Below are 9,808 nucleotides of genomic sequence, written 5' to 3'. Positions count from 1 at the left end.
TCCCTTTCCCTTTCCCTTTCCCTTTCCCTTTCCCTTTCCCTTTCCCTTTCCCTTTCCTTCCCCAACCTTCCTTTCCCTTCCCTTCATGTTTTCATGATACCCCAGAACAAGACTGAACCATTTTGAAGCAGAAAACTTTTATTTTTCAGCATCAACAGCGTAGGGTGGAATAAATCCCCTCTTTCTCAAGACAAAGCATTGATTTGATGGCAGCAGTTTCTAGCTGAGTGGTTGCCTTGCTCTGCTTGTTACCAGAAATGAGGTTTGGAGAACAGCTTTCTTTGGGCTATGGAAAAGCTTTCCCCTCCCTATTTTGCTTAATATAACTATAATGTGCCCTTTATCACACTTCAACTTGAGTAATCCCAGTGCAGAAATAGTGCAGAAATACCCACGGGAAAAAGCACGAGAAACGTACATTATAAAAAACACCCGGGCCGAGCTCAAAAGATCCACTGACATGTAAATTTAATTAAAAAATTAGAGGTTTTCAATGAGGGCTTGTGTCTTCAATTTGCCAGTTTCCATGACTTCTTCAGCAAAAGTGTTTCTTTTTTGCATTCTTGGTGGAAAACACGCTGAGGGTTATTACAGTCTCCAAGAAGAGTCTCTATTCTGTGTCACAGGGAAAAAAAATAAAATTACCCAAAATATGTACACTTGAAATAAGTAAGAAAAATATCCACTTTCCTGTTTTGTTTTATTTCTATCCTCTAACAAAAGTTAAACTTTCCAGTAACCAACAGTGCATGAAAAAGCATGTCCTAACTGTGTGAATAAGCTTCCTTTGGATTGCATGTGCAAATTTTTGGGTGTTTTGGTTCTTTCCATGAAAAATGGGTGAGGTTGGATAAAATGGTGCATGGGTGAACAGAGGAAGAGCTGATGGCCAAAGGTAGAGGCTGGGTACAAATAAACTCATGATATAAAATATCCCTATTCACAGAGGATTCTGGCTTAAAGAAGGGAATCCCAAAGTTTTTYTAATGGAAATTAATAATTTCTCCATTTACTGCATGTTTAAAGGAAGAAATCCCAACAAGGGAACCCCACCTTTCTCAGTGTAATGTCCCAGGACCGAGGGGTGTCCAAAATCCAGAAATTCCCCTCAATGTCCTCAATCTCAAATCCAGAGCGAAAATAAAAACTTGAATCTCTTGGCTGCTAAAACTTAAAAGGAAAATCTAAAGGTCTTTGGAACTCAGCAGGATTARATGCTTTTCTTAACTCTATTCTTCCATCCACTCTTCTTTCAGCAAAGCTGAACCTCTCAAATATCAGCAAATATAAAAGCTACTTCTGCTTAATACCCATTAGTTCAGTTTTAATGCAGTAAAGGCAGTGGCTTTTGTGGTGCTTTCTTAAGTCCAAAGCAGCTGCTCAAAGGACAAAATCTTTGGGTTAAGAGAGAGGAAAAAAAACCCTTTTCTCTGGAATTTCAGCTCCTCAGTAAATAAATGGAGGAGCTGCTCWGAGCAGAGCTCTGACTTTCACACTTTCTGCCTCCAAGTTGGCGGGTTCTGCTGCGAGTTGCAGCACTGAAAACCACTGTGGGTTTTGTTTCTCTAACTTAATTAATAAAAACAATTCATCAGTAGCTGATGCCTTTCAGAGTGGTTTTTCCCTGAGTCAGCTTACTGGGGAAGAGGTTCATTATAAATTACAATTAGCAAAACAAAAAGAAGTGGGCAGAATGAAGTTTCTGATGTGGTGGGCTTCTCTTGGCCGAGTTTATCTGAGGAAACTTGAGGCCCAAATTCTGTATTCTCGTTTATATACATTGTTCATGTATAAAATGAATAAAAAAAAAGGTTTAAATGAGCAAGAGCAGGAGGGGCTAAGGGAGGGAAAAGGAGCCAGTGCTGCTTTAGATTTATTTTTATGYAGATTGTTTGTCACCTGTGCTGGTTCAGTGGCTGCTTTGAAGGCAGTCTGGCACTGGTGTTGTGCCTTAGGCAAGGTTGTTTGCTGCCTCCCTAGCCGTGTTATTTCACTTGCTTTTATGTTCCCTCCCATCTCACAGATTTGCTCTGCCAGTCTGGATAGGATTGTAGGAAACTCAGCTTTTGGGTTCACCCTGGAACTGCTGCTCACAGGAACCATCCTTCACCCTGCAGAGGGACACTCRGGGAATGAAAGGCATTGCAGTGGCCTGCTCATTCCTGAATTTCCCATCAAAAAATGGGAATTCAACAGAATTTTAATATTTAATATCCATATTCAAATAATTAAATTATATAAATACTCTTTCTATAATATATAATTTTACTCTATCATAGATTCCATTATATATATCTATATTCATTATTTAAACTCTATAATTTGCATAATTAAAATATAGAATATTATTTATGTGATCTATGTTTTTATATATAAATATTATTAAAATAATTAATATTTTAATATCTTAACACATTCTAAACACAATCAGTCAGAAGTCAAAGACATATTTGTTGAAAAGGGGGAATCTGATGGTTGGACTGATGATCCCAGRGGTCATTTCCAGTCTCAGTGATCCTGTGGTTTCTCCATACATGGTGGAATTCCAGCAGGTGTGTGAGGATCTGCCTGTCTGAGCAGCTTTGGGCTGTGCAGGATCAATCCAGAGATTTAAAAATTCAGCCCTGCAGCTGGTTTTTACCATCATGGAACAGAAAGGAGCCTATGATTGCACAGGTTGTGCCCCTGCTTCAATCCTCTCTGTCTCCTTTCCTCAATTCCCAAATATGTTTTTACCCTACRTATCTGGGGACAGGCAAGGTGCTGCACTTCCTTATTCAGGGCTTAAGAATTCTCTGAAAAATACACCCTGTGTGTAGCTCTAGCTTCAATCACCTCAAATAATTGCTAAAATTTCCTTACATTGCATGTGCTTCTTCAGCACGTGGAGCAAATGTAAACTGCAAGAGCAGAATTTTTGAAAAAAAAGGAAAATAAAATGTGTCTTGTGCTTCCCTGAGATTCCCAAGTCCAGGGCACGGGGACAGAAGAGAGCTGAGACTCTGGGTCATGCTTTGTGCCATCCATTTGTATTTCTGGCCTGATGCTGAAGGGTATTAAATGTATAAAATATGTATGTTTAAGTGATGTATTYGAATCTCCAAGTCACTCCACTGTTAATGTGCTTTTAAGTGTTTTCATGACGATGTGCTTAGGTAGGAACAAATTGGGCTTGCAGGGAAGTTTAGGGAAGATAAAATTTAGGATGCCTGGAGTGTTTTCAGATGGATTTAGGAGCAGGAGGAGGCAGGGCTGGAGCAGGGCTTTCCTTAGCAGTTATTGTGAGTCCAGCAGGTATAAAATAAAAATATCCACGAGCTGATCAATCCCTGCTGCTTCTGGCCATGGCAGAGGTGAGGCTGCCCCTGTCCCAGCCACCCCAAACCTGTGCCATGGCTCTGTGTCCCCCAGTGCCACAGATGGGGCCACTCACCTTGCAGATATCCCCAGTCACATGCTGCCGAGTGTTTTAGGCAAATTCTGTCTCAGCAGCTGCCGGGTGGAAACGATCAAAGCTCCGTTTTGTTCCCGGAGCTCTCGGAATATCCGTCATGGGTTCCCGGGGCTGAGAGTAGTCATGTGTGGCAAAGCCACGCTGCCAGGCTCTTGAGCTCAGGAATTTTGAGGGAAATGAGGATCCTCTCCCTTTTCTTTACCTCCATCGCTGTTTTTTCCTCGATTTCCATGCGCTGAGCTCTCGGAATCAGGCAGCTCCTGTCCCAAACACAACATTTACCCTGTGCCACTCCTGAAYCTGCATCCTCAGCGACAGAATCGATGGCCTTGGTGCTTCTGCACTTTTAATGTTCCCTTTTATGTTCATGTTTGTTCCAACAGAGTGGCCACTAGCACAGACGACTTGAACTTGTATCACCCGCAAACTGACAACGCTGGAGCCGCCAGTTTGTCATTATCCCTCCTAGTGTATCTGATTTAATTTTGCAACAGTGGATTAATTCTTAAAATTGCAGTGCTTTTTGCTCGTTAATGGTCAGTAAACGATTCGGGGTGGGGAGGGGGGTTGGTGGGGGAATGGAATTCATCAGTTTTGCAGTCGTTTTAATTCTTCTCGTTTTAAGTTGTTCTATAAATATGTCTTTATGGATGTAGTTTTACTAGCTTAAAAACATCTAATTGAAAACAGTTGCTTAAATCTCTTTGGATCAAGGAGGCAGTAATAAGCAAAGAGAGTATCTTATCCCTGCAATCCACAAACGCTTAGTGGCCGGGATCCTCAGTGCATGTGTAATCAGCTTCTTGTTTCATCTAAAAACCTCGGCTCTCCTGGTGTGATTTAGTACTTCCCCAGCAGCATGGTTKTCCTTGTCTGTAAGATTATCAACAAGTGAAACAAAATATGGAAACCAAAAAATCTGCCTCACGGACAGAAGTGTTTGGAGAAGTCTTTCATTCCTCGTCGTGGGGGTGCTGCGCCGTGGCACGGCCAGGCCTTGGTTTGAGTGCTGGAAATGGACATTTTGTTATTTTTTATGGAATGCTATCATTCTGAGTGATGATTTGCATCAGGCAGAGCTGATCTCTGCTGTTTTGGAGGCTCTCAGAGATCAGCCTGGGCATTTCCCTACTGATGCTGCTCAGGGGTCCCAAAGCACCAAGCTCCCAGGGAGAAGAGCTCGGAGATGCCTCTGCTTCCCAAATTCTGGGGGTTGGGATGGCAGAGGGGGTTGGTGATGGGATTTGGTGATGGGATTTGGGTTTGGGATTTGGGTTTGGGGCCTTGTCTGCTGTTGGTTTGATGTCAGAAATGTGGATCCTTTCTGGCTGTTGAGATGTAACACCTGCAGATCCCCGGACACAATGGGAAACTGGGATTGTATGAACCCCCTAAGTTATGTGATTAATATATTTAAACAAAAACTACTGCTGGCCTCTCTGCCTGTTCTTTGGAGGGTTTGGAATGTGGTGCCATTTTCCAAAGGGATCCTCAGAAAGTGCCCCACCAAACCTGGGAAGGCTGGAAATGATCCCTGACTCATTTCCAGGGGGAAGAAATCCACTCTGTACTGGGGGAAAGGGAAGGGAAAGCCACAAGTTTTKCTTCATGAAAGTGGGAAGTGAAACAGGTTAAATTACATGATCTTTAGTGATTTTTTTTAACATCTGTGTTCATTCATCGGGATTGGACTGTTTACATGGTCTATTGTAATGTCTCATTAGGAATCATAATTAATGGAGGTGGTAATTGCATAAATTACAAGCCCACATTTAATCAGATTTCATGTCTTATTCCTTATTGTTTAAACAGGCAAACTGTGACATGGGCTTTACTCAGAAAATTGTGTCATATTCCTTTTTTATTTATTTCCTTTTGAAACRTCAAACAATTCCCCACAAATGCATCAATCTGACGGATTCAAGAGCTGTGGCAGCACCACAAGACTGAGGAGCACACACTTGTGCAGCCTCTGATTCTTTGTCCGGGGTTAAAACTCAGAGCTCAACCCCTGAAATTCTTTTTCCAGGTCTTTGTGATAAGCAGGCAGCACTTCACACAGGGCCTTTGTTGGAAATCACCCGTGGTTTGGGGCTTTAAGAAATGCCTGAGTGTGTTCTGCCCATCTAAAAGCCATCCATTACAAAAAATAATCAGACATCCTTTTTTTTTTTTTTTGTTTCTTGTACATTTGTGTCATTCTGCGAATCAGAAGCATTTTGTGTGCTGAGGGCAATGTGCTTTGCTTTTGGAATTCCTGAGTTTCACCAAAACCCTGGGGCATAGTTTGTTCAGGAGACCTGAGGTGACCTGAGAATGGGAGCTGCTGCTCAGCAAGATCATTTTAAAGAGAAAGGGAAATGCAGTGTCCAGATTTAATGTGAGAACATCAAAAAACAAAGAGAAAAGCAGGATTTTTATCTTAGTTGGCCTCTGGAAGGCACATTCTCATGGCTTTCCTCTAAGATGGGCAGCTTCCTCATTTGTAAAGGACAAATCTCAGATGGAAAAAAAACTAAAAAAAATAAAAATCAGGTGACTTTCCTGAAGCCAAAGAAACTCCTTCTGCAAGCAGGACTGGAGCTGAAGAGTTCCTGTGGGGCTTTGGATTCTGTGTTGCTGTTTGGGATGCTGAGCTCTGTGCAGGCAGGGAAGGGGCAGGAGAATCCCTGGTGGTTGAGATCATGCTCCTTTATTTGAGAACCAGCTTTTCCATTCTCCTGGACTGAAAGCTTTGGTTTTTCCCCTAAATCTCAGTGATTGACTGTCTATAAACACACTGACAGTCTGAAAAATAACGAGGAGAGTCTTGCTCCCTGTCCTCACTTCCACAGAAAGCAGGAAGCGTGTTGTAACTCCTGAGCTGCTGTTTTTCACGTTAATTCACCTTAAAATTAATTAAGAATCTTTATTGCTGTTGTCTTGGAGTTGGATTAATTTTTAAACTCCAAGTATTTTGAACTCCTCTCAGGGGAAGGGTGAATCTTTGTGTCCAGGATCCTGTGCACCCCAAAGCTGTGTTCGTTCAAAGCAGAGCATCCCATTCCRAGGAGCAGAATGGAATTGGGAATTGGGGGAATTTGCTTCCCTCTGACAGCATTTCCAGATGGGAAAGAGCCACTGCCTTTCCTGTATGGGGCCATTTCCCATTTCCACGGGGTTTGGRTTTGGGGCTTGGCCCCGTTGTTTGCACAGAGTGAAAAGCAGATGTTACTGCACTTTGCTATCTGGAAGTTTCTGCCATGGGTCCTTCTCTTCTGAACCAAGACAAATTCCATGGGAAGTGTCAGAAAGTTCCATTTCCAGGGTTTTYCTAATGATTCCTGCCTTTCCTTGCCCGGCGGGTCAGGAACGTGTTAAAGCTGGTGGTAAAGTCATTTATGAAGGGCAGCTGGAGTTCAAAAGGTTCAAATATACAAGTTCAGTTCCAGCATCGTTTGGATCTTCACACCTCAGTGTCCCAACAGAGAAACTGGATACCGAGTTTTTACAGGTTTTACTGTAAAAACTGAGCCCTCCAGAACTTTCAGTAACTAATGGATTTTGCAGGAGTGATTTGCCTACCCTGGATGTCCATTAGCTGGTTTGCTTTGATGTCTTTGCTGGAAACCTAAATGGCTTTTACTTGCTTTTTTTTTTTTTTTTTTTTTTTTTTTTTTTGCAAGAGATGTCTTTTGTATCACAGTAGCCGGTAGGAAAAAAAGTGATGTACTCAAAAATTGTAGCAGCATTTAATCATAATCCTAACTAGAACTGAAATTGTGTGTTGTCAAGAAAGTTTCCATCTGCAGCCCACCAATTTCGAGCTGACTACATGCAGTTTTTATCTTCTGATTCTTGAATTCATTCTTTTCTGGTGGTGTTAAAATTTAATCTTCAGCAGCTCCRTTGCATTGAATGTGAATTTTTCTCCTTTCCTTGCTTGTTCTACRTTATTACTGGCAAAGAGGTTTGAAATATCTGGAAAAATCTGTGTTTTCTAATATTTGGATTATTGATAAAATGCCTTTCTATCCCGTGAGTAGTTTAAGAAAGTTTCCTCTTATATTTATTGAGCTGCCAGATACCTGACAGCTAATTAAATAATTTTAATATAATACTCCTGTTAGAGGTGCACACCTTTGATGAGCAACTCTCAAAATGATCTTGCTGATTTAAAAGAATTTTTCATCATTTTATTCTTCTTAWGCCACTTACACTGAGTTTGTCTATTTTCCATCACCAGTGAGCATTAACTTTGTACAACAAACTTACTCTGTGTTGCAAAATGGTATAGAATAAGAAAAAAGAAAACTAGAAAAATCCTGATTTTCAGGTATATGTGACAAATTTTACACATGGAAAAGCTGACTGGCACGAGAGCAGAGGAATGATCAAACCACTTCCATTTGAGGAGGAGGTGTGGGATGGGCTGGGGGTGTCTGTCCCTGTCAGGAGGAAGGAGGTGTTGGAGCTGGTGTGGTTCCCCACACAAGGGTTTTATTTTGTGGTGGAAAATCTAATCTTTCCGAGACCATTTCTCTTGGGTCTAAGTCTGAAGTCTGCTTTATATTGGGAGATTGGCATGAAATCCACAGCACTTAAGAGGATAAAGGCCTTTGTCTCCAAAATGTACTTTTTTTTTGGAACTGTAAAGGCAGTGGAACAAGAAATGGTTTTAAGTATATAATGTTAAGATTCAACCTTGTAATCCTTGCAAAAGTAAAAATATGTTATAGATCAATTTTATCGATTCCTGTATTTTTTCCATGTGTCTGAGAGCATTCACTTAAAAAAAAAAAAAAGTGAACCTTCCTCATTTAACTAATGGTTGAATAATTAAAAAAATTAATTATGGTTTATAAGGACTTTCTGTTGCTAATTAGAGTGGCATCTTCTGGTTCCTTGTAGGCACCATTTGATTTGTGGGAGAAATCTGAGATTTAAAAATAAAYCTAAAATATAAAAATAAAACAAAATAAAATATCATTTCTCTTACTGCCTTTCTGTTTGCATGGTCACTTTAAAGGACCCCAAAGGCTGTTTGTCCATAAAGACACAAACAGATGGAAACCAGAGCAGACCCTGACTGATGTCACTTCTTCTGCCACCACTGACTTCAATAAGTTTGCACCAGCTCAGGAGTGGGGCAAACTGGCTCAAACTGATTTTTTTAATGTGAATTTTTGACTTCCTTGCTAAGAATACTTAAATTTTATGTTTTCAACTTCATAAATTAATGTGCAACAAAAAAGGAGTTGCCAGAGGTACTCACAGAGAGTGATAAAACAGGTCAGGTTGATGAGCTTTGATATCAAAGGCAAAGAGAGAGGGGTTGGTGGGATAGTGGGGAGGAATTCTTGCCCCTGGCACATTTTCCCAGAGAAGCTGTGGCTGCCCCTGGATCCCTGGAATTGTCCAAGGCCAGGCTGGACAGRTTTGGAGCAGCGTGGGATGGTGGAAGGTGGAACTGGATGGGCTTTAAGATCYCTTCCRCCCCATCCATTCTGGGATTCTCTGTCTTTCCCAAAAGCTGCACTGGTGCCTTTCTCAGGTGAGTTTTCCTCCCCAGAACCCCTCACACACAATGATTTCCTCCGTTCTCATTCAGCTCTGCAGAGGGGCAGCATGAGCTTGGTGCTCGCCCTTGTGCTTTGTGCAGCTCAGATCCCYGACCAACATTCACAAAAAATGAAGAATTTTCCTAAATGCCTCATTTTGCCAGTTGCTTTGTCGGCCACTGATTCACTTCTAAAGATGTCAAATTCAGAGCAAACCGTGGCYGGTGTGGGATGCATTTTTGTTCTGTGAGCAGCAAAGGGCTTTGGCCATCCCTCCTCCTCCAGCACTTTTAAGGCACCTCCTGGAGTCAGCCTGAAGTGCTTTTAAAGTGAGCCAGCATCCCTTGGATGTGGGTGAGGTGCAGCAATTTGGGAATTGCTCCCAGCTGGTGGAGAAATGATTTCCAAGCAAGCTGGGTGGCTCCTTAACCRCTCTTTGCTGTAGAAAGAAGCTAAAATACATAGAAATTGTTGCTTTGACAAATAATCTAACGAGCCACTCGACTTGCTTTATGTATTGAATGTAGTTGCTTGACAGTTATTATTATTTTCTAATGATATTAAGTTATAAATTATTAACAAGTGTTTAATTTCAGTCCAAACAGACCCAACAAAAGGGATTTGTGCCGTTATGAATTGCAGCAAAATACAAAATTGTTGAGCTTTTAGTAAACGCAAACTTGGAGACCCTGGTTATTTCTCCCTCTTTCAACAGCCAGTCATGAAACTTTCTTGCCCTTTTCACCTTTAAACTTCATTTGAACTTGGAAAGAAGACTTGTGAATTGTGGAGGGGGGGAGGAAAAAAAAAAAAA

The 9,808-nt window shown here is 41.4% G+C and overlaps 1 protein-coding gene across 7 annotated transcripts in view; it reads left to right on the top strand.

Moving 5' to 3' along the window:
• The window catches only part of BCAS3 (BCAS3 microtubule associated cell migration factor), a 268,699-nt gene that overhangs the window by 163,034 nt on the left and 95,857 nt on the right, over positions 1-9,808 (top strand). The window contains exon 16 of one of the 7 annotated variants that reach the window (XM_057378803.1): positions 3,838-4,503. The exons of the other annotated variants lie outside the window; for them this stretch is intronic. Coding sequence (XP_057234786.1) covers positions 3,838-3,863 — 26 coding nt within the window. The 3' untranslated portion in view covers positions 3,864-4,503. Of the gene's footprint in view, positions 1-3,837; positions 4,504-9,808 lie in introns of those variants that run through there. 7 annotated transcript variants of the gene reach the window in all.

This window comes from Malurus melanocephalus, unplaced genomic scaffold, assembly GCF_030028575.1.
Source record: "Malurus melanocephalus ecotype Western Australia unplaced genomic scaffold, MMel_1.1 scaffold_376, whole genome shotgun sequence".
Lineage (NCBI taxonomy): Eukaryota > Metazoa > Chordata > Aves > Passeriformes > Maluridae > Malurus > Malurus melanocephalus.
This window is presented reverse-complemented; position numbering and strand designations above follow the sequence as displayed.